Source organism: Lissotriton helveticus, chromosome 7 (assembly GCF_964261635.1).
Source record: "Lissotriton helveticus chromosome 7, aLisHel1.1, whole genome shotgun sequence".
Classification (NCBI taxonomy): domain Eukaryota; kingdom Metazoa; phylum Chordata; class Amphibia; order Caudata; family Salamandridae; genus Lissotriton; species Lissotriton helveticus.
This window is the reverse complement of record NC_136068.1, coordinates 1,920,536,854-1,920,560,079: the sequence shown is the minus strand read 5'-3', so window position 1 is coordinate 1,920,560,079 and position 23,226 is coordinate 1,920,536,854. Positions and strand designations below refer to the sequence as shown.

At 45.6% G+C, this 23,226-nt stretch overlaps 1 protein-coding gene across 1 annotated transcript in view; it reads right to left on the bottom strand.

The window, feature by feature from the left end:
* Nucleotides 1–496: 496 nt before the first annotated feature.
* Nucleotides 497–23,226, bottom strand: part of LOC144769972 (protein FAM118A-like) — a 489,392-nt gene continuing 466,662 nt past the window's right edge. Inside the window, exons 9-10 of the mRNA XM_078654167.1 lie at nucleotides 4,717–4,779; nucleotides 497–630 (exon numbers count right to left, since the gene is read on the bottom strand). Coding sequence (XP_078510293.1) covers nucleotides 497–630; nucleotides 4,717–4,779 — 197 coding nt within the window. The remainder of the gene's footprint in view (nucleotides 631–4,716; nucleotides 4,780–23,226) is intronic.

Here is a 23,226-nt window from a genome sequence, read left to right as displayed (position 1 = left end):
GCCTGCGTGGACGTGCTGTGCAGGCAGTTGCTCTAAGTCTCTCACAGTATCAAACTGGGCAGGTAACTCACCATCATCAATAGTTACCAAGTTACTGTTCATTTTCTCGATTCCCACAAGGGGGCTCGGTGGCAGAGCTTCAGGGAGGATTTACGCCGATGGCGAACCCTGGCCCTAGTGAAATGTAAGGTGTCCTTCACATCAACATACATATCTGGTCAAAATGTTTCAGCCTACTTGCACCCATATGGGGCGATGGCTTTCGTTAGGACCATTAGATTGAATGGATCCCTGTTCTGTTCCATTTGGGACACTATCCCCTGGCTTGGAATGTATCAGGTATGTTGGAGAAGACACTGTTCTACTCATATTGTGTTATCGGTAGGACCCCATTGGTTGCAGGGGGAGGTGGACTGGCTGTCCTCTCTTAGTGCAGATTCTCCATACTGGTTCAGTCCCCCCATCCTGAATAATCTATGGGTCCCCAGTGATGCGTTCAGCAGATCCCATCTGACTGACACTGAATTAAGTGGAAGGACCATTGTCTCTCACCTGTGCGCGGGTGTGGGGTGACCTCCTGATGATATGTTTGGCTGGTGCAGTAAGTCGGGGTTGCTGGAGGTGACAATGCTAAAAGAAAGAAGAAAAGAATATAAGATAGTATCCGTTCTGGATTTTTCTATTACTTCATGTACTTCTCATTCAAAGCACTGATGCCCTGTGGATCAAAGGATGCAGAGGAGGGTAGATGATTCCCACCTGCAGGCAGGACGTATAAGCTACATATCATGGTGGCAGCAGGAAGTAAGAGCAGTGGTTTATATAGGGAAGAAGTGTGGAACAGAAACCTGCAATTCACTCCATGTTGAAGGAGTCTGATATGTTCCCAGCTGCTGATGGTATCCGAGAAAGGGCTGTGACCTAATCATTTAGTAAGCTGGTACTGTTATTATTTTCATGCACCTGGGACAGTCCATCCTGCCCCCCAGTGTGCAGTGCCAGCACAATTCATACTCCTATCATGAGTGTGAGGGGCTGTGCTGAATAAGTGCTGCCTGACACCTCTGTACAACGTGCCCACAGGCATATACAAAACTTCAGCCAGAGATAGCAGGTATGCCTATTACCTGATACTTTGCCACTGACGTCCCAGAAGACCTTACCACTGGTATCTGGGAACCGAATGGGGGATGTGTCTGTGTTGGGTTTTCCCCTGAACTTAATTGGGACAGAGCTGAGGACAAAAGAGCATGTGACATTGAATCTTATGGTATTATTGGGGTATAAATGAAGGGTTAATGTACTTTTTGTAGAGATTTACACGTATCCTCAAGTTGTCTGGTTGCAATCAAATTCATGTAGTTTAGAGAGATTAAAAGAGCTACTACACAAATGTGTGTTTAATCGGTAAGTCACAGTTTCAAACCCCAGTATTTGTTGCTCAGGGATTAATGAACTTGCTGAAGAGATCTTTGAGGTCACCAGCTCTAACCTAACCGAGTACTCAAAATATTATAGCTCATGAGCCTAAGGACTCACCAAGTGGGCTTTGGATGCATGGGATGGTGGGTGCAGGGCCTGGCTGGAATGTTTGCCTTCTAATATAATTCATTGCAGCAATAAGGATTTCTGATTTCCTAAAGATCTCCCCTTCAGTTAGAGCCTTTGGAAAGTTGCCATCCCTAAAAGCCTACAGATGCTCTGTTTTGTATTTGTGTTGTTGGTAGACGACCTATTCTTTCTATACTGATGTCACTGATAATGCCATTGGTGAGAGGATATGTTATGTCATCAGAAGTGCCACCGGTGATGTGTCATCAGAAATGCCACAGGTGATAGGTCATCAGAAATGCCACAGGTGATGTCATTTGTGATATCATGTGTGAGATCATAATCAGTGCATTGGGGATGAAGTATGGTTTCCACAGATAACCAGAACTCGTTAATTTCTGTGGGTTGGTTTTAGGTTGTGTTTTTTAACCTTAGTGACGTAAATGTAAATGTAAATGTCATGGTACTTATAGAGCGCACTGTCACCTCTTCGGCTTCCTGGCGCTGATACTCATACCGCTGTGGAACCCCTCCAGGTTTTCCCTGTGAAGTGTCCACTCCTGGGCACCCCCAAGGTGAAGCCAGGCATCCTTAGCGCTGTTGGGGCCGGTGTGGAGGCTAAGCAAGCTATTGCCCAGAGTTGCAGCGTGGGGCCCGTGATTAGAATAGGCACCGAGGCGAGAATTAACAGGTCTGAGGAAATTGAGCCCGAGACCCCGCCGAGGTGGGAATCGAACCCTGGTCCCTGGCCAGAACTCTGCATTAGGGTGTGCCGCTCTAACCATTGAGCCACACTCCTCCACACATATATACATACATAATAAATATGATACATAACGAGTAAACAGTGTCCTGAGATGACACTACAGGACCATATCACATTGCCCATTATGTATATTTTATATTACATGTTTGATTTGAGGGATTTAGCTTGAAAAATTGTTGTCTTCAAAGTGTAGTTAACAGTGGGTACTACTTGGAATTAGAATGCTTAGGTTGTGTTTATCTCTCATAAATATTTTGTTAATAAAACAATAATTAATGTTGAGGGCCAGTGGATTTATGTGATTCTATGACTGCAGCATTTACCACATAATTGTGGATTTAAAGCATTTGCCTTATAATATTCCACATAGTTTGCAGATTTCACAAAACAAAACACACAAAACAAAAACATAGCTCTCATGGATGAAAATAATACTGCTGGAGAATGTGCTGCATACTGTGAATTTGTTGCTGCACCATTTAGGTGATATTGATGCATTATCCCAGTCAACCTGACCATGTTAAAGCTCTACCAAGGGATTTAGGGGCTGTCAATTTGACAATTAAAACTATATTTCACAGGGAACTGTGAAAAATGTTCCATACTTCATTGTTCCTTGTGAAATAGGGGCATTCATACCACTGAATTATTTGCAATAACAGGGACCTTCCGTAAGATCTGTGGTCCTAGATCTGGGTTTGTGGATGCCACGGAAGGCCCATCACAGCTCCATGAAGTTTGCAGCCCTTGGCCATATGGTTTATCGTGAAATAACTAAGCCAGACTTTGGGACATCTGGAACCGCACCAGGGACCGCGACGCAGCCCAACGGTCCACATCCCGAGTCAAAATAAGTCGTTTATTTAACCTTTTTTTTTTCCTTCGAAGGGGGGCCCTTCGGAACTAAAGACAATTAAACAGCTTGTCATTTACCATATTTCAAACATTTCTGATACTGGATATGCACTGACCAGGCCACAATTAGGCTTTATCAGCTACCCTGGTTTCTGTTAGGTTCACATTCAGGCACTTATCCCCTAAGGATCATAAAATTTGATGTGGTGAATCCAGGGAGCTGAAATCTATGATTCTGTCCCCTCCCCTCCAATACTCCCCCTGCCCCCCGCAACCCCCTGGTTCCCCTGCCCCACATGTTTGTGATTTTACGTTTTTCCCTAGGAATAGGGAATATGTGCTCGGACCCAGTAATAGTGGGTCTTTCTCCAAGCAATTTTCCCCAATTTGGGGGGAAACCGCTGACATTTTCCACCTGCTCTGAGCAGGCAGAAAGTGTCTGCAGGAAGATGGTTAGGGAAGTAACGATGCAAGGAAGGATTGTGCCTGCCCAGGGAGAGCATTTTCTGCTCTGCCTGTACCGTTGCTGGGGTCGGATGGGGGGCCGGGCTGTGATGCTGCCCACATCCCATGCCCTAGCAGCAGTATAGACAGACTTGGAGTCTCTAGGCCAGGAATGATCAGGCCCAGAGTTTGCAGAGCTGATCATTCCACCCTGGTAAGACTTAGAAATGAGGGATGCAGAATTTTCTCCAGAACTATTGCTCCAGGTTAATTACTGTAACATGTAATGAGGGCCTAATTGGAGTGATCTTTCTGCTTTAAATTTTAAGAATGACCTTGGTTGTTTTCAATATCTATCTTGGAGATGATAATCATGCCATACTGGGAGTAAGCAGTGGCTCTTGATCCAATAGTGATATCTGTGCTAGTACTGCTTGTGTTGTCAGTTTTATGAGGACCCATTTAGAGAAACACCCAAACTGGATCTCACACTCAGATGTTTGTTTAGATGTACAGGTGCTATTGGCGTTTGTATTAGTGTTAGCGCTTGCTTCCGTTTGGTAATTCAGTGCATATTGGTTACAAGCAGCTCTTGAAGGAGTAATGATGTGGGTAAAACATATGCAACATCTCTTTGCTCATGTTATTCCCAGTTACTTACCACCAAGGCCATAATCAGGTGGAACCAATACATCAATACCCGGCACCAATATTATTTCCACCTTTCATTACGTCATGGTATCTAAAAGACCCATGTAGGGTAGATGAACGTCTTTGGGGAATCTTGTCGAATCTTACAGTACGCTTCTCAGAACAGTAAACACTATCTTTACTAGGTGCTCCTTGTGAAACACTTTATAAGACTTAACTTCCACAAAATAAGTATCTTTTCTTAAAATTGTTACCTGATTAGAAAGAATTTTCACTTGAAAAACAAAGGCGAAAAGTGTACTATATGAAAATTAGGGAAAATACACCTGCATCTAAGAAAGTTATTCATCAAGGCAAGGATATCTCTGTTACTACCCTAGCAAACGTGTTAAAAATGGATGCAGACTGTAGACCACTGCTCTATTTCAAATTAAAAGGGATACATTTACCATCATCACCCTGGGAGCATTTCTTTGACGGGTCTTTCGTGATCTTTCGTTTACTCTCTGCCCCTGAAAAGTAGAGAAATTTTTTTAATAAATCTGTATACATTCTGGAAAACTCATTTTCGGTCAAAACAATCTAATGGTCAAACTGGGCATAGGTAATAAGGCCTGAGAATCGGGTTATTAGATAACCCAATTCTCAGGCTTTATTACATAGTTAACATAAAAGTCCTGAAAAATATTTACCTAGGAGACTTCAAAAGTTTCATATAACGGTATATTCAAAACTCAGAACAGCATTTCAACTGCCCAACAGGACATGACGCACACACTTTAAACATTGATTTGCTGGACCATGCAAGAGTCTCTGATGTTAGAGAGATTCCAGGCTCAGCCCTGGTCTGGCTGTCCTCCTTCCTCAGGGACCGCACCCAAGCGGTGCGCCTGGGTGATTTCTCGGCGGACCCATGGCAGGTACAATGCGGGGTTCCTCAGGGCTCCTCCCTTTCCCCACTTTTATTTAATCTGTACATTGCCCCCCTCATTTTTGCCCTTCAGCAAATGGAGGTCACCGTCTATAACTATGCGGACGACCTCCAGCTTATTTTTTCTCTGTCACCATCACCTGAGTCGATGGCCAACTTTCAATCTATTATGATCTTCATCCGGGACTGGATGAACTACAACCACCTGAAATTGAATCCAGACAAAACCGAGCTGGTTTTGACAGGTGGTTGCTCCAGTCCCTGGACCCCCCTTTTCTGGCCCTCCTCCCTAGGTCCCTCTCCCTCTCCTTCTTCCTCTTTGAAAACGCTCGGGATCAAGCTGAACGATCAACTCACCCTGCACGCCCAGGTTAGTTCAGTGGTGTCCTCTTCTTTTCTTGCACTTCGCACTATCCGTAAGGTCTCCCGTTTTTTTTCTTTCTCTGCCCCAAAACTCATTGTCCTGACAATGGTTATCTCGCGCTTAGACTATGGCAACGCCCTATACTGTGGCATGCCCGCATACAGTATGCGGCGACTACAGCTGGTCCAAAACCAGGCTGCCCGCCTAGTCTACAATCTGGCCAAATTTCATCACGTCACCCCGCTCCTCAAGTCCCTGCACTGGCTCCCCATCCGAGAACGATCCCAGTTCAAGATGGGTTGTATCACTTTTCAGGCCCGGGTCGGTTCCGCCCCTGCATTTGTTTCTTCTGAAATCAAAGCCTATGCCCCCGCCTGGGAACTGCGCTCATCTTCCCAACGTCTGCTGTCAGTTCCCCGCTTCAGGCGCAAAAAGTGGGGGGGCTCAAAATTCTCCACACTCGCCCCTACCTTCTGGAACTTGCTACCGGCTCACCTCAGATCTTCCACGCAATACTCTCACTTTCGAAAGGCGTTAAAAACCCATCTCTTTCTACAAGCCTTCCCACTATAAACCACTTTACTCCTTCTTGACCTCTCCGGGTCTCGGAGGTTCAGTACATCATAGCGCCATGAAACCGCCAGGTGAACGTGCGCTCTATAAATAACTTAAACTCAAACTCCAACACCTCACAAGCAAATTAACAATGACTTAACTGGTCTTTTCGTATCAACTTTATCCACATCTTTGCTCTTGTGAGACTTGGAGCTTGCAGCTCTAAAAAATTCAAATCCTATCCCTTATCATACATCAGCTTAAGCAGAAGACTGGTGAGAAAACTCAAGAAAAAATAGCATATCATAAACCAATCGTCCTAACAACCTACAACCACCAAAATCATGAAATATGAATACTTCAATAACCAGGTATTAGTACTGCTCAAAATCCAAAATATTTTAGCAGCACTGCTGAGACCAACAAGCAGAGTGGATCAAAGAGTGTGCTCCCACAGCAGGTGAAACCATCCTCAAACTAAGGCACATGTCCTGCCCAACTAAATTGAGCGCGTTTTTCCACTGTTGACAAAACCTAAAGCTGATCCAAAATATTTTTAGAATTGGTCTATATAAAGTTACCTTCCCAGGGCACACACCAGAGATGGTGGAGTTGCAGAGTATATTGTGTACTACAATCTCTTATGCAACTATTCATCATCAATCAGCTATGAAACAGGCTTTTGGCCAAGATGCTGTACAGAAACCCACCACAGATAGGGCTGTGCTCCTCCTAGTTTTGAACGTTTTGTCACATGCATTTGACACTGTTGATCACAGCACCCTTCTTCACTATCAGAGCACACATTTTCTAAGGGAGCCCATATACTACCTTCTTGAAAGTCTCCTCTGTCTGAATCTTTTCTAGCCAATGGCATGCAGCTGAATCATAAATTCCTCAAGATTCAATGAAGTCACCTACCATTAATCTTTATAAGACGTCACCAAACCCTTACTGGCACCAGACAATGACGTAGCCATCCATCAATGTGCAGTAGGCACTTCAGATACATTGCATTTGAGCTCATTCCTCAAAATGCTTGAAATACGGATACTTTCTCAATTAAACTAAATCCAAGGAAGACAGAGTTTCTTCTACTACAGTCAGGCAAGGCAGCAATATTAAAGGCTGGCAAGGAAAATACAATCCTTTATGCATCACCTAAGCTAGTTCATTCTGACATATCACTAAAATTCTCTTCCAGGGGATCCTCATCAATAGTCATAAGCATTAGAATATTCCCGCCCATGCGCGGGACCCCGGAAACAATATATTATATGTGCCCCACATATATATAGACATATATATATAAATATATATATATATATAAAAATAAGCAATTGCAGCCAAATAAAACAATAGAGCTGGAATATGCAGTGAAGAATTTCCACAATACAGTGTATTTTGCATTAGAAACATGAGAAACAACACCAATGCTTGTTTAGAAACTGTTTTAATGCTTAGAAAACAGTAGAAATTCTCATAACACACTGTAAGCATATACAGCTCCCAGGCTGCATTGCAAAATCCCAGTCTAAAAAGACTGAAAAGCTAACCTGTAGCTGAATGTACTAAAACTGACGCTGTGCCTTTAAGGCACCTCAGCCCCTAGCTTCCCATCATGCCTCAGGGGTTACAGTTAGGTCAGTTGTTCTTTCCGGCTCCTTCAGGAAGGACCCTGGATACTCAGCTCCACATTTTTCTGCCTTTTTCAGTCAGAAAATCTTCAAAAGAACAATTTTTTGATTTACTTTGACTTTTCACATCAGAGTCAAGTAAATAACTGCTTAGCAGTCAATTTTTTGTGAGGTTTTCCTTTCAGGATGCCCTCATTATTTGATGATTGCCCTTCTTGTGGCCACAAGAAGGCAAAAACGGACTCTCATGAGGTCTGTATTTTATGCTTGCCAGAGGATCATGATCCTAAAGACTGTTCTCATTGTAAAAATCTGTCTGACAGAACTCTTAAAGACAGAGAGAGGAACAGGCTCTATGGTCTGGCCCAGAGATCCATGAGAGGAAGATCTGCAGAGAGGAAGAGTTCAAAGAGACCCAGAACTCCCTCCAAAGGCAAGTCAGAGCGTCCATCAACCTCAGCACCGGGCTCGGCGCTGAAAAAACGACATCTGATGGACAGTTCGAGAGAAAAAGCTCCGTCGAGATCGGCGTCGATGAGGAAATCGTCGTCGAAAAAAGGTTCGCCGTCGTCGAAGAAAGCTCCGCCGTCGTCAACTAGGCGACGATCGGCGTCGAGAGAAGCCACGAGATCGCCGTCGACGAGAGGTTCGACGTCAAGACATAAGTCAACTCCGCCGCCGTCAACCAGGCGACGGTCGGCGTCGAGAGACAGATCACACTCGCCGTCGTCATGACGTCGACAGGCTTCGAAGAGTGTGACACCTCCGCCGACGTCTCCACGGAGGCGCTCGGTGTCGAGGAGCAAGAGCCCCCTCGGACGATCGTCGTCGAGGAAGGGATCATCGAAGGCACGTCGGCGCTCGTCGTCGAGGATGTCCGATCCTCCGCCGTCGCCACATGCCAGGTCGATGACATCTCCGTCGCCGACAGATCAACGTCGGCCGACGTCGAGAGCTCCGTCGACGGCAGGGCTATGCCGTTCGACGTCGAGACCTCCGTCGACGGCAGGACAACGCCGTTCGGCGTCGAGGGAGAAGACTCCGCCGTCGGTGCATCATCGCCGATCGACGTCGAGGGACCGCAGATCATCGTCAAAGCATTCAACGCCGAAGGTTATCACCCCGTCGACGCCGCAGAGGCGTTCGACGTCGAGGGAAAGGCTTTTGAGACGTCCTCCAACACCGGTGAGACGGAGATCTCCTTCGGTGCCTTTGACAGTCCTAGTGACACAATCTGCTTCACTCCATTCCTCCTCAAGTGCCTCGGGTTCAACGGGGTCATCTTCTAGGAGTAGGAGTCCGGTTCAGAAGAATCCCCAGCGGGGTTACACTTCACATATAAGACTCTCGCCAAGATGGTATGCTCCTTTGAGTAATTGGAAGGATTCTAAGGCACCAGAGAGACTTCAAAGGTACTTGAGTCCAGTCCACGGGTCTCCTCTTCAGCAAGCAGAAGAGGCAGATGGACAGAGTCCTGCCATTCACCGATCACGCTCACGAGAGAGAAGAGCGGACAGGTCGCATGCCCCTAGGGTCTCCCGATCGCCAAGGAGGGAGCAACCCAAATCTCGAACACCGAGAAAGGAGGTACGGACTGAGAGATCGAGATCTCCAGTACATCAGAGGGTATCACGTTCTCCTCGAAGGGAGGAACGACCTAGGAGATCACCGGTGAGGAAGGAACATTTTCACCACAGGAGAAGAAGAACTCCATCATCCTCCCCTCCATCTTCGCCTAGATCTTCTAAAGGGGACTACTCTCCGACGCTGGCAGACAGCCCTCGCTCAAGAGCTTCCCCTCTTGACGACGTCAACACGTATCTGGACGTTTTGCAAAGGGGTGCTCACAAGCTGAATATAGAAATGACCACTCCAGATGTGTCCACTACTGTGATTTTTGAGACTCTTCATCACAAATCATATACACGGCCGTTGCTCCCATTAGTTCCAGGAATAATGGACCCAATCAAAGAGGTTTTCCTCACGCCAGCAATGATCAGGGCAGTACCGGCACGTATCCAGAAAAAATATAGGCCGGCTGACTCAGATCCTATCTTTGTTAAAGGTGAGCCTGCGGCGGACTCAGTTATTGTAGCCTCAGCTAGGAAGAATCACACAGTCGCTCCTTCTTCATCAGTTCCTCCTGACAAAGACAGCAAGACGCAAGATTCTTGGGGACGCAAGGTATGCAGCACAGCAGCTTCATCTCTGAAAGTCTCTAGTGCATCAGCCCTTCTGGGAAGGTACGATAGAGCCCTATGGGACTCCATGGAACGATTCAAAGGGAAATTGCCCAAGGAGGACCAGAAGGACTTTGAGGAGACCGTGACGGAGGGCTGTTTGGTGGCAAACCAAATGATTCGTTCATCAGCAGATAACGCCCTTCTAGCTGGACATAACTACTCACATGGGATATGTGCGAGGAGATCCTCTTGGCTGCGTTTAACTGGGCTCAAACCAGATGCCCAGCAGCGCATCCTCAATCTGCCTTTTTCCGGATCTTCACTCTTCGGGGAGCATGCCGATCAGGAAATGGCCCGTATGAAGACTGAGTTAGACACAGTAAAGGCAGTAGGTCTGGAAAAACAGAAAGCATCATTCAAACGACGCTTCAAGACCAACAAGAACCGGGGAGGCCAACAGAGGGTTCAAACCCCTCAATGGTCTCAAAACAAGCCGCAAGGAAAGCCACAATACAGAGGAGGAAGGTCAAGCAGAGGTAGAGGCGGACATCATCAGTCCTCTACCACACCTAGAGGAGGCAAGGCCTGAGCAGTGGCTTCCTCTGACGCCGTTACCCACTCCAGTGGGAGGAAGTGCTGCACAACATCTGGCAGAGTGGGTCAGCATCACGAAAGATCGGTGGGTGCTGAATATACTGCGCAATGGATATGCGCTACGTTTCAGGAAGAAACCACAACCGGCTCCTCCAAAAAAGTCTCGCTCGTACCAACTAGAGCTCCTCAAAAAGGAAGTGAGCGCCCTCTTAAAGAAAAACGCAATCGAAGAGGTACCCCTATCCCAAAGGGGGAAAGGAGTGTACTCAAGATATTTCCTTGTCCCCAAAAAAGACCAAGAAGGCAAATTCAGACCAATTTTGGATCTTCGACTCCTCAACAAAGTGGTGGTCAAAGAGAAGTTTCGCATGTTGGCACTCCACCAAATATGTCCTCATCTACGGATCGGAGATTGGATGTGTTCGGTGGATTTACAAGACGCGTACTTCCACATTCCTATTACACCAGGTCATCGAAAGTACTTGAGGTTCCTGGTAGGGTCCAAGCATTACCAGTTCAAAGTGCTTCCTTTCGGACTCAAATCCGCACCAAGGGTCTTCACCAAGTGCATGGCAGTGGTAGCGGCGTGTCTACACAAAAAAGGTCTCTTTGTGTACCCATATCTAGACGACTGGCTCCTGAAGAGTCCGTCCCCTCGTCAAGCCACCAAAGACTGTCACCTGTGTCTCCAACAACTACACAGGCTCGGCCTCCACGTGAACACAGAAAAATCAGTCCTGCAGCCCACGCAAACTATCCACTATCTGGGTGCAGTTCTAGACACAAAGTTAGGAAGAGCGTTTCCTTCGCAGGAGAGACTGTCTTCCATGGGGCAAAAATGCAAAAAGTTACTTCAGTTTCCTCGTCCAAAGGTGCGAGAAGTAGCGTCTCTTTTGGGCTCCATGGCGTCCTGCATCTTCCTAATACCGAACGCCAGGTTGAGGATGCGGCCTCTACAAGAGTCTGTGGAGGATCAGTGGGACCAAGCGACGGGAGATTGGGAGGACCGAATCATCCTGTCTCAATCATCACTGACCTCAATAAAGTGGTGGACTCGCCCTCGGAATGTCCTGCAGGGAGTCCCTTTTCAGCAACCTCTTCCTTCGCTGTCTGTGGTAACGGACGCATCTCTAAAAGGCTGGGGTGCTCACATGGGTCATCTTCAGATTCAGGGTCGCTGGTCGACCAACCTTCAGACATACCACATCAACATGCTGGAGCTTCGAGCAGTTCATCTGGCGCTCAAAGCGTTCTTTCCAGCAATATCAACGGACAAAATCCTGGTTCAGACGGACAACACTACAACTATGTTCTATCTGAACAAGCAGGGAGGAACTCGATCTCGCCCTCTGTCTCTGGAGGCCCAGACAATCTGGCACTGGCTTCTGGCTCGGGGACTGTCGGTGGTGGCAGTGCACCTTCCAGGCGAGCTAAACACAAAAGCGGACGCACTCAGCAGGCACTTCGAAGATCAGCCAGACTGGGTGCTACACGACGAAGTAGTCGAAGAACTCTTCCGTTGCTGGGGTCGTCCAGACATAGACTTATTTGCGGACGACGAAAACGCCAAATGCCACGCCTTCGCGTCCAGGTTCCACCGGCCAGGGACGCAAGGGAACGCTCTCCTGCTGGAGTGGACAGGAATGTTCGCTTATGCTTTTCCCCCTCTGGCACTGATTCCGAAGGTGGTGGCCAAGCTCATCAGATCGAGCATGGACATGATCCTAATTGCTCCGGATTGGCCGCGACAATGGTGGTATCCAGACCTGTTACATCTGTCGCTGTGTCCACACAGACGTCTTCCGTGCAGGCCAGACCTGCTGAGCAAGATGAACGGGAGGATCCTGCATCCCAACCTCCCGTCGCTGAACCTGACTGCATGGCTCCTGAGGTCTTGCAATATGGACACTTAAATCTGCCTCCGGAATGTATGAATATTTTAAGAGAGGCAAAGAGACCTTCCACAAGGGCGTCTTATGCGTTCAAGTGGAAACGTTTTTTCATTTGGTGTAAGGACCATGGCTTTGATCCCACCAAAGGACAAGAAGAGGTAGTTCTTCCATACCTCCTATACTTAGCGACATCAGGGTTGAAATACGCTTCTATTAGGGTTCATCTATCCGCCATAGTAGCGTACAGAAAATCACCTGCACAAACATCGTTTTTTCAAGTCCCAGTGGTGAAAGATTTCCTTCAGGGATTAAAGAAGGTCTATCCCCCTGTGAGAAATCCTTCTCCTCCCTGGGAGTTGAACCTGGTTCTCTCCAGGCTGATGTCTACACCGTTTGAGCCTATACACAAGGCCTCCTTGCAGCATCTCACTTGGAAGGCGGCCTTCTTGGTGGCAATAACCTCTGCGCGCAGGGTTAGCGAGATACAAGCACTCTGCACCAAGGAACCTTACACTGTGTTTCACCACAACAGAGTAGTAATGAGGGCTCACCCATCTTTTCTTCCAAAGGTGGTATCGGATTTTCATATAAATCAAACGATTACCCTTCCTTCGTTCTTTCCTAACCCATCGACCCCAGCTGAGAGGTCGTTGCACTCGTTAGATCTTAAACGGGTGCTAAAGTTTTACCTAGAAAAAACTAGGGACACCAGAAAGACAGACCAACTCTTTGTCAATTATGGTGCTATGAGGACCGGGTTTGCAGCAGCCAAAAGATCCGTCTCCAGATGGATTGTCTCTTGTATCAAACTAGCATACCAGCTGGCTGGCAAACCTTTGTTGCAATCACCCAAAGCTCATTCCACTAGAGGGAAAGCAGCCACAATAGCTTTTTTGCATGACATTCCTATGTCAGAAATATGCAAGGCTGCGACATGGAAATCAGTCCATACCTTTACAAGGCATTATTGCCTAGAGTCTGATTCCAGAGCGGATTCTCAAGTAGGGCAAGCCTCCTTGAGAAACCTATTTGGGTAAAATAAGGCCTATTTTGGGCCTACGGATATGATTGTTATCTGTTGATTCCTTTGCCCGCAGGGATGAGGTGAGGCTCGCTACTCTATTCTAATGCTTATGACTATTGATGAGGATCCCCTGGAAGAGAAGGATTAGTTACTTACCTGTAATCCTAGTTCTCTTCCAGGGGTATCCTCATCAAAGTCATAAGCAACCCTCCCGCCTCCCCGGGCAAAGGACTTTGTTTATTACATAGGAGATGGTTTTTAACCTGTTATTACCATGGTTTGGTTTTCAGTCTCCGAAAAGAACAACTGACCTAACTGTAACCCCTGAGGCATGATGGGAAGCTAGGGGCTGAGGTGCCTTAAAGGCACAGCGTCAGTTTTAGTACATTCAGCTACAGGTTAGCTTTTCAGTCTTTTTAGACTGGGATTTTGCAATGCAGCCTGGGAGCTGTATATGCTTACAGTGTGTTATGAGAATTTCTACTGTTTTCTAAGCATTAAAACAGTTTTCTAACAAGCATTGGTGTTGTTTCTCATGTTTCTAATGCAAAATACACTGTATTGTGGAAATTCTTCACTGCATATTCCAGCTCTATTGTTTTATTTGGCTGCAATTGCTTATTTTTATATATATATATATTTATATATATATGTCTATATATATGTGGGGCACATATAATATATTGTTTCCGGGGTCCCGTGCATGGGCGGGAATATTCTAATGCTTATGACTTTGATGAGGATACCCCTGGAAGAGAACTAGGATTACAGGTAAGTAACTAATCCTTCTCCGTCACCAGGTCATTCCACATGTAGTCCTATTTAACAAACAACTCAAAAATGGTGCTCTTCTAACTCTGTTCACTGAATAGACTAAAGCCAGCTATCCAACATAAGGATTTCCATCAATATCTTCTTCCATGTGGCTATCCCATCAAGGTACAGGAGATACAATCATAGCCGAGTTGTTTGGGGCAGAGGAGTTTACAGAACACACCAACCCTGAGCAAGTTGCCTTGGTTCCATCTTGAAGCAAGTGTAGCATTCAGGACCCCATGGTTCACTCGTAAATCTGGCCCAACCTACCCTCCTGCAAGAAAACCAACTGTTTCAACTGGGTCTTACATAACAAGGAGCTAAGTCTCATTTATTACTGGAAACACCAAGAACACTGAATGCAAAAACTGCACCAGGCATTTTCTTGTTTGTCTCTTAGACTTTGTAATAGACTAAAGAATGCCGTTAGTATCCCCATCCCTCCTTACGTCGAGATACACCTGGAAACCCCATTTGTTCAAGGAAAACCTAACTCCTGGAAGCCTTTAAGATACCCTGAATCGTCCCCTGATGCTCAGGAAGATAATTGTTGCCCACTGGCCTGTACTATATTAAATTGGATTTATATGTGATGTCCCAGAACTTCCCCATAGCTTATATGTTACATTTGTTGACATGGCATTTGTGATGTATTAATTAGCTGTGATGCACTGGAACAAAGATGTTTGTGGTGTACATGGCTCCAGATTTTTGGAGTTCAGTTATGGTCTAAAAATACCTATATAAATAATTACAATCTTCTATAAAATGCAATGACTGTCTTTTTTAGACATACTAAAGATTTGCTCAATATGCTTGTTGTGATGTTTGCTTCCATGATATCATCATTCCTTCTGGCAGCCTGTAACAAAGATACCTACAGGGGTCTCATGGCTACACTGGACTAATGGCAGCTGCTTCTCTTTCATGAACTGCTTTTCCACACAAATAAAAATAATTTAGACAACATTTGAGATGTGTGCTAGTTTCCACAAGGCTCTTTTTGTGTTGCCTCCCCTCTGAACCTGTGATCATCAAATCTCTGTATTTCTGTTTTATATCTGAGATTGCATTGAGGATCAACTGACTCTGGTTAATCAAACTATGCCGATACACTTGGACTAATCCCATCACACAAACGGTTTATTTGCTAGCAAATTAAATAATATGAAAAAGAGCCCTCCTGGTCGCGGAATTTAGCACCAGTGAAGCTTTGTTTGGGAAGAGTCAGCCCATGCAAGCCTCTCAATTCCAGGTCAGTCGGTGGATTCTGAGACAGCAGCGGGAATAATTGGACAGACAAGCAAAAAATGTAGATCCTGAAGGCATAGGAGAAGCCATGGAAGAATGCGAAGGGTTTCCATAGAACCCATGGGTGAAGAAAAGGCCAGTGAAGACCAAAGACGAGTCCCAGTGATGATAAGGTCATCAAGGAAGCTGAATGAAAGCGCACTGGCAACTCTAGGGCAACAACCCAACACAGAGGGTAGATGGAAGATAGAAGTCTATGGTGGAGCAAAGTAGGCCTAGGTGCTGCTAAACAAGTGTGATGCACTAGACACCTGTTGATTTGGAAGGCTGCCTTTTAATGTGGTGCTTAACAAAGGTCCTGAATCACTATGCCAACGTCACCAATGCCACAAAAAAAACTGGATCATCCTGACCAGTAGGTACTGTGATATAGAAGGCTTGATTTCAGTAAAATCACTGCCTCTCCTTATTACATTACACCGGGGGATCCATGAAAGTTATTGGTGGTTAAAATTAGCCCCCTATTATTCGATCAACTCCTGTCCTATTTTCCCAGCCTAGGACATCCATGTGATATCTGTTGGCATCCGCTGGTCTGGTTTTGGAGAAGCTACAGTTTAAACTTGCACCTCCATAGACACACCACTTCTTTCAGTTGACCTGGAAAGCGGTGGTGAGCAAGATTAGGCACTAGAGAACATGCATCCCTTTTCCTACTGCAAATTCCTTTGTGGATTGCTTACCTATTGGGGCCCATCTACAAATCCAAGATGGGTCAGTTTTTGGGCTGTCAGCATTGCTTATTTATTTAGTCAGATTTTTACAGAGTGCTTACTAGGCACAAGAGTATAAGAGTGCTTTACCATCGAGTGCAAAACAAACTAAAATAGAACAGAAAGAAAGAAAAAAGTACAAAAACAAGTTAAGGGTAGCAAACTGAGGGGAGAAAGATATCAGAGACCTCAAGCTCAAAAGGGTTCCAGATGACAATAGATATGTAAACCGAGAGAGGATGTACATGTTCCAAAGAATTCTAGCTATAGTCAAACAGTGACCTGTTGCATAACAACAGCTGAAAAATTTCACTCAGAAGTTAGGTGGGAAAACTACAAATAAATAGGCAGCAGACCATAGAAGAGTGCTGCACCTCACTGTTATCTCCCACAGTTGTATGGGGATATGTATATTATACTGTTGTGCACTCCTTGTAGACACTCTCTGCCCAATAAATACCACCATAGGATTGGGAAAACTGATCAACATAAAAGTCAGAGGTGCACCACGTTTGTAATGTCCATATAAATTGAAAGGATACGCACAAGATTCCAGAGTCCATAAGAAATCTTCACTTTATTTTTGCTTCATATGTTAATAGAAAAAGCCAGCCAACTCTTTTTGTCCACATGAAAATGGACATCTTCAGGGCACATGGTAATTAGGAATTGTATCCTACAATCCAATTGGTAAGGTTTTAAGTTTGTATATAATGACCATCAGGGATAAGTATAAACGGTCCTGAAATAATCCACCCAAGAGGTAAGAGAGGAGGAAAAAATCATGAGATGACTGGCATCTCGTCCATAATGTGGTTCCTTGGACCTGTATGTCCTATATTCCAAAACAATATGAGCAAAAGGGCATGTCTGCCCCTCGTCCAACACTGCAATTGGTGCAGGTTGATGGAAGCCGTTCCACTGCTCCCGGTTCCTGGGACGCGTTAATCGTGGGAGGCTCCCGTGTCCCTGGGATTTTTCCTCCTCTTTTCCCTCTTGGTTGACTTATTTCAGGAACTTCTATATGTATCCCTGATGGCTAATATATACAAGCTTAGAACCTTACCAATTGTATTGTAGGATACAATTCCTTATTACTCTGGGCCCTGAAGAAGTCCATGCCCGATTCACAAAAGTAATCTGAGACAAAATCCTAACTTTACAACTTTCGGTATGCTCAAACGGCATTTAGGAGTAGTAAAGTTAGGATTCCTAACTTTACTACTCCTAAACTGAGACAAAATCCTAACTTTATGACTTTTGGTATGACTTTTCGTGTGCGTGCCAGGAGCGACCCCTATACGAGGCCCGGGGTTGCCCTCAAAAACACGAAAGATTATAGGGCAAATTGTGTGTGTATCATGGACTGCTTTTTCAAAGCTATAATGTGACTGGGGAATTGTCGGCGCCCCTGGATTGGACAAAATGGAATGTTATTTCACAAATGTACTTGTATGTGGATGCAGCAGTGTAATGGAAAAATGAAATAAAAATGTGTCTCTTAAAAAAAAAAATCCAAACAGAAACTTTCACCTGCCTGTAATACTCATGTTTTTTAATCAAATCATTACAGGGAAAATGCGCTGAAAATGAGGTTTTCTCACCATTTTTCCATAGTTTCCTTTAGTTTTTAATCAAACATCCTTACTCTTCAATATACTCTCAATTTTCTAGTTAAATCTACTAAGACAACCTTAGTTTCTGTGAGAATTGTGCAGTCAAATGCAGCAATTGATCAACACCGTTTGGAAAACTCTCCACATCAAAATACACTTGTAGCAAACTTGGCTCGCTTGCTTCTGTGGGTCATATTTTTGTTCAGTAAATATGCCCCACCATTTCTAAAGTTCACCAGCCTTCACAGATGTTTTGTGAAGGCTCTATGAATGTCTCAGTAGTGATAAAGCACTGCTTGGTGCTTGTCAGAAAGAAGGTGTGTTTAGAGAGCGTTAAAATTCAGACTTTAGGCCTTATTAGATCTTGGCAGAGGGTAATACTCCATCACAAACGTGACGGATATCCCGTCCGCTGTATTACGATCTCATTATATCCTATGGAGATCGTGATATGGCAGACATGATATCCGTCTCGTTTGTGATGGAGTATTTTATCCGCCAATATCTAAATAAGGTCCACAGTCTCAATATTGGGATATAGTTTAACAGTGAAAGTCAACATAGAGGAAGATTATGAGACCACTGAGTGTCTCATTGGGATTGCAGTGCATTGTACTGATCTGTACAGAGGTACATGGCAAAAACCATATTTGTTCCAGAGGCACCTTGCTGGCATATGGGACAGACTGGTGCTGCTCAACTCCCTGTCTCTAACTACCTTCATCTATCTTTCTCAATAATTAGCTCTCTGTGTCTCTTTATGTCTATATCTGTCTATATTTATCTATCTCTAGGTTCTCTAGCTGTCTGTCTCTATTTCTATTCGTCTCTGTGTTGATCTAGCCATCTCTAATGTATCCCAAAAATTCAGCACTAGTCAAGTCAAGTCAAGTCAAATAATTTATATAGCGCGCTACATACCCAGAGGGTCTCAAGGCGCTTGAAGAAGGGTGGGGAATTACTTGTCGAATATCCAAGTTTTAAGTTGCTTTCTGAATGCTAGGTGGTTCTGAGTGAGGCGAAGGTGCATGGGAAGTGAGTTCCAGGTTTTAGCCGCCAGGTAGGAGAAGGATCTTCCTCCCATGGTGGTTTTGTTGATGCGAGGTACAGCGGCAAGGGCTTGGTTGGAAGAGCGTAGCTGGCGGGAGGGGGTGTAGAAGGAAAGTCGTGTGTTGAGGCATTCGGGTCCAAGTTCGTAAAGTGCTTTGTGTGCGTGGGTTAGGAGGCGGAATGTTATCCTCTTATTGACGGGGAGCCAGTGGAGGTCTTTCAGGTGATCAGAAATGTGGTCTTTACGTGGAATGTCTAGTATGAGTCTGGCTGATGCGTTCTGGATGCGTTGGAGTTTTTTCTGAAGTTTTGCGGTGGTACCGGCGTATAGGGTGTTTCCGTAGTCCAGGCGGCTTGTAACCAGTGCGTGGGTGACTGTTTTTCTAGTTTCGGTGGGGATCCAGCGAAATGTTTTTTTGAGCATGCGAAGAATGTTGAAGCAAGATGATGAAACGGCGTTGACTTGTCTGGTCATCGAGAGTGAGGAGTCCAGGATGACGCCCAGGTTCCGTGCGTGGTCCGTCGGGATGGGTGCTCAAAAGATCAACAAGATCAAAAAAAAGATATGCAAATTTGTAAAACCGAGTCGCTCCTCTAAAAGCTAATTCTGACTCTAAAGCTCAAAAACTAGAAAAACAAAAATCCCTCAAGGCAGTCATCCTAAATTGCGTGGAATGCAGCATCAGGTCTTCGCTCTTTTAGTTGGCCAGGACAGTGCATTATTGGAGATGCAGTGCTTTTGACATTTGAATGGCAAATAACACTGATAATTGACAAAAGCTTCTCAAGGACTATTCCATGGGCTTTCTAGTTGTTTACAGCCAGACCCCCGGGCCCTGACTGGATAAAGCCTTTGATCCGGTAAATCTTGCATGGAGTCAGTGAAGTTCTTTTAGATGGACTTGTAATCTTTATTTATCAACTGAGAATTGTTAGTGAAGATCTGCTTCCCTATAGTTTTCTAATGGTTCGTATTGGCTGATTACATCAATAACAAGGTGATGGATGGAATGCCTGAATTAATCTCAGCCACTGGCAATAGCTCAGGCCGCATCCCAGTTCATCGTTTTTTACCCACCATGCCACCTCAGTTTGGATACAGCCATATGCAGGGTCCAAACAGAGAACTTTGATTCTGCCCAATGGGGACAGTCCACCAAGACCTGCCAAGCCAGGATTTCCCTGAACTGGAGTACAAGCAACCTAAAAAAAGGTTTGGCCCTTATTATGAGCTCTTCAACCATGCACAGCTTGATTCCAGTGGCACAGTGAGCATGGGACCCATTTCTGGGCATACCCTTCACACTCAGGGTGTCAACTGCAACAACAACGAGATGATTGATGGAATGCTTGAGATAATCTCAGCCACTAGCAATCGCTCAGTGCACTGGGTAAAGCAATACCAAAGGGAATGATGGACGGAGCGTTGAGCAAATCAAACACTTACCCCCAGTCAACTGATCTGGGTTTAATCCATCATCATTCTTTAGTTCACTCCACCACCCCAGTTCAGACATGGCCATATGCAAATCAGTCTGACCCTGTGCCTCATGGGAACAGTCCAGCCCGAACTGCCAAGCCATGTCTTCCCTGGACAGGAAACAAGCATCCTGGGAACGGTTTCTGGTTAATCAGCCATCATCAGCCAGGCTTGCTTGAATCCAGTGGCAAAGTGAGCAAGGGACCCACATCTGGGCATATACCCTGCCAACTTGGGGCGAACAAAGCGATACCAAAGGGGATGATGGACGGAGCGTTTGAGCAATCAAACACTCACCCCCAGTCAACTGATCTGGGTTTAATCCATACGGATTAAAAGAAGAGTGTGTTGGATGGGCTGTAAAATGTGATTTATGAGCTATGGTTTTGGGCTCCAGTGGTATAAGAGTAGAAAACTTACCATCCGCGCCTCGTAGGAGGCATCTCTGCTTTGTCAAATGTCCAATAATATAGTTTAAACGCCTTGTTGGCCTTTCTTTTAAGGGCGGTAAAGCTGATGTTTTTTTCCCATGTTTTGGACAAGTTTAAATTGGTTAGTGCTTGCTGGACAACTGTTGGCCAGGAATGTTTGTATATGGACTGGTTCTCTATTTCTGATGAGCACAGAGCAGTAAGTGAATCAGGTATAGCCTACCTGAGCTTCCAACATAATTTGAAGATGACGCTCATCCTTGCCGGGGCTTGATGCAATTAACCAAACTCTAGTCTCACCTGTGCTTGTGGGATGTGTTGCGGCAGAGCCCCTCTCGGAGACATCTGTCTGGTGGCTTGTCATTCTGTGTTTAAAGTGCCTAAATTGTAAATTATGGCCATTGCTTTTGGCAAGCAGCAGCGGGTAACCTTAAATTCAGTTTGCGCACATCACGCCAAGGGTTGGTTATTCTTCATTTACGAAGCAGTTTCCAAAGGTGAATGAGGTAAGAAAGGGCTCCGTTAGTTTGACATGTTCAGTGTTTTCTCGGCGTTTCATTTTTTTATTCCACTTCCCTTCCCCAAATCCTCCCGAGGTGTCGACGATGTTGTTTGTTCATTGTTTAGGATTTCTAGCAAAATGCTAATCAAAGGAAGTTTTTAAAACACAGCATCCCTCGCACCTTGCAGAGGTGTACTGAAGTGAGTTGTTGCGTTCCCTGTCGGCCACCTTCTCGCAGCGGAGGACAGAGATCCGATCAGTGGTCGAAGTGGGGAATAAAAAGTAGGGGAACTGTGGGTGGAGAATCAGGGGCGGGAATAACCGAAGATTGGATCAGTGGGTGGAGTCAGGGGTGTGGCTAGAAATCGCAAACCATACCAATTTTTAGTATGTTTAGCCTTTTTTACTGACGTACACGAAGGGATGAAAGAAGTAGCCGAGTGGATGAAGAACAGCCATTTAAAACTCAACTCAGACAAGACGGAAGTCCTCATGCTGGGACCATCTTCCTCCGCCTGGGAAGACTCCTGGTGGCCCCCCGCCCTGGGCAGCGCACCCAAACCAACGGACCACACACGCAACCTGGGCTTCATCCTGGACTCCTCCCTCTCGATGACCAGACAAGTCAACGCCGTCTCGTCCTCGTGCTTCAACATCCTACGCATGCTCCGGAAGATCTTCCGATGGATCCCCACCGAAACCAGGAAGACGGTCACACAGGCACTCGTCACCAGCCGACTGGACTACGGAAACACCCTCTACACCGGAACCACAGCCAAACTACAGAAGAGACTCCAACGCATCCAGAACGCCTCCGCACGACTCATCCTGGACATCCCCCGTCACAGCCACATCTCCGGACACCTGAGAGACCTGCACTGGCTCCCCGTCAACAAGAGAATCACGTTCCGACTCCTCACCCACGCACACAAGGCCCTCCACTGTGGTTCTGAAAATCTGGATTCATATAATTATACTGGACTCGAGAAATAAAACTTCGTCGAAATATGACGAATTTGGTATCAAAAGACCGAGAATGACGAGTACATCATGTACATGTATTTTCGGCGTGTTCGAGTGACGATTTCACCTCGAAATCGGCATTTACATTCTGAACCCTTGGCTCCCATTTATATATTGCCCTTTACATAGGCCTTAATCCAGTTGAATTTGATTCCACAAGGACACATACTCCTTAATCGACTTTTCCCTGACCTCAGTACAAGTTAGAACCATTGCCCCACCCGAACTCGTTAGGTCAGTTCCCTCCCAGTGGCCGAGCAAGATAGCATCTAGGCTCAACCAGCCATAAAACCATTTCAGCGCGCACACCTGCCATATCTCGCTCACATCTTTCTCCACTCCTTTGCTTCACTTACTTTATGGTGGGGAGGTGCCCGTTTTTATTAGGGGTCCAGTGATATCTGATGAAATGTTGGGCCTTGCCAAATGATTTGTTGTCGGCAGCACGAAGTGAAATATGGACATGTCATCATGACTCTGCTTTTTCTTTGAACCAGAATATGTTAACTATTTACTTTACAACCAAGAATGTTTTGCCCAAGGCCCAAAACTGTGTATAAGAAGAGAAGCCTGACTTCATGAAAGTGTGCAGTCTCCTGAGAACATACCCGTATTGTACTTCTAGGACACCTGTTACCTTGGTTGCAGCCAATAAACTAATCTTTGACTTCACCTAGAAGACTCTGAAGTTTCTGTAGGTCTGGATCAGGAGAACCCGAGGTCTCTGGGTGTTGATTCCCTGGCACCGCTGGGTTACCGGTTCTGTGCCGGTTCTTAAAAACCCAGTACCTCAGTTGGCGCCCAACGTTTGGGGCGATTCCAGTGGTACCAGTCAGC